The sequence below is a fragment of the Octopus bimaculoides genome, chromosome 2 (assembly GCF_001194135.2).
Source record: "Octopus bimaculoides isolate UCB-OBI-ISO-001 chromosome 2, ASM119413v2, whole genome shotgun sequence".
Classification (NCBI taxonomy): Eukaryota; Metazoa; Mollusca; class Cephalopoda; order Octopoda; family Octopodidae; genus Octopus; species Octopus bimaculoides.
In genome coordinates, this window is record NC_068982.1 from 5,820,543 (window position 1) to 5,822,152 (window position 1,610).

Below are 1,610 nucleotides of genomic sequence, written 5' to 3' on the forward strand. Positions count from 1 at the left end.
ATATATATATATATATATATACGACGGGTTTTTCCAGTTTCTGTCTACCAAATCCACTCACAAGGATTTGGTCTGCCCGATTTGGTCAAGGTGCTGCGTAGTAGGGCTGAACCCAGAACCACGCAGCTGGGGAGCGAGCTTCTTACCACACAGCCTCCACCTCCACCTATGTTTAATTTATTTCCTAAAATGCCTTTCGTAAATTACCCTTAGGGAGTGAATTGGTAGAGATGTCAGAGCGCAGAACAAATGCCTTGCAGGACAAATATGGATGCGCGTGACTTAGTGGTAAGGCTGTTGAATTCATGATCGTAAAATTGTGGTTTCGATTCCAGGAGCGGAGGATGCGTTGTGTCCTTGAGCAAGGCACTTCATTTCACATGGCTCCAGTCCGCTCAGCTGGCAAAAATGAGTTAATCCTGCATCTCGTCCAGTGGGGAAATACAATATAGTCATCACGGAAACCGGGGAACCGGCTATATGAATCGAAGTGATTCAAGAACGATCTATGTAAACGCCTTGTGGTATTTGTTATGGTTCCCTGAACCCCGAGTTCAAATCTTATCGCGGTCAGTTTCCATTTCAAACAAAGCTCCAGTTCAGGACGAGTTGGAATTATACATACATAAATAACATACGAGAAGGTCAAGGCACCCAGCCTTGACCTTCGTCTTTTATCTATATATAGGGAACCTAGGATCTCATTATAACAATATGCCCTTTATTTAATCGATGGACTGTGATTTGAAGAAGATTTGGTTCTTATTTCTAGCAGGTCGAGCGGTCACGTAGTAATTCCCTCATTAGTTCCTTAAGTACTAGTCACATGACTCTCATTGCCCTGAATCATGGTAAAATCCATTTCCCAAACCAATTTTAACCCTTTGCCTGTCCTCTGTATTCCATCTAATACCCTAGCATCCATGCATCATATATCATACATATTCCTAATTTTTTCCAACTACCAGAGCGACATGAGACATAAGAATGCTTTATTTTACTCAGAACGTATGAAACAAAGATTTACTAAAAATTTGAACGCAAGTACGGACGCTTAAGATAAACTTATGAAAATACTTTGGACAGTCAATGGGTCACAAATACTTCTTTATATTAGCAGCTCATTATTGAATATATTCTCATTGTTTTCCACGTGTAATTTAGTTGTAAATATATTTTAATTCTAAATGTATATCTTAAATACTTACAGGATACCCAGCTGGCAAACTAATGGCTATGTTAGCAATACTGTTCCTTCGAAAAAGTTGGACAATGGCGCTACCATTTGTTACTCAAGAAGCGACGTCTAGACCTTGGACTCAGCCATGTACTCCGTATGCGAATACGGACAGTGCTATAGACATACACATAGATTCAGAAGACACTTCTTCCATATTAAACAGATTGAAATATGAAACAAAAGAAACATTTTATCATGTAACGTACTTGGAAAAAGCTATGGTAAATATGATTTCATATTTCAATAAATGCGCTTTAATTCTATCTATCTACCTATCTATCTATCTATCTATCTATCTATCTATCTATCTATCTATCTATCTATCTATCGATCTACCTACCTCTCTCTCTCTCTCTCTCTCTCTCTCTCT

The 1,610-nt window shown here is 38.7% G+C and overlaps 1 protein-coding gene across 1 annotated transcript in view; it reads left to right on the forward strand.

Annotated features, from left to right (window-relative positions):
* The window catches only part of LOC106868902 (uncharacterized), a 9,878-nt gene that overhangs the window by 1,673 nt on the left and 6,595 nt on the right, over nt 1-1,610 (forward strand). Inside the window, exon 2 of the mRNA XM_052965925.1 lies at nt 1,211-1,461. Within this exon, the coding sequence (XP_052821885.1) occupies nt 1,211-1,461 (251 nt within the window). The remainder of the gene's footprint in view (nt 1-1,210; nt 1,462-1,610) is intronic.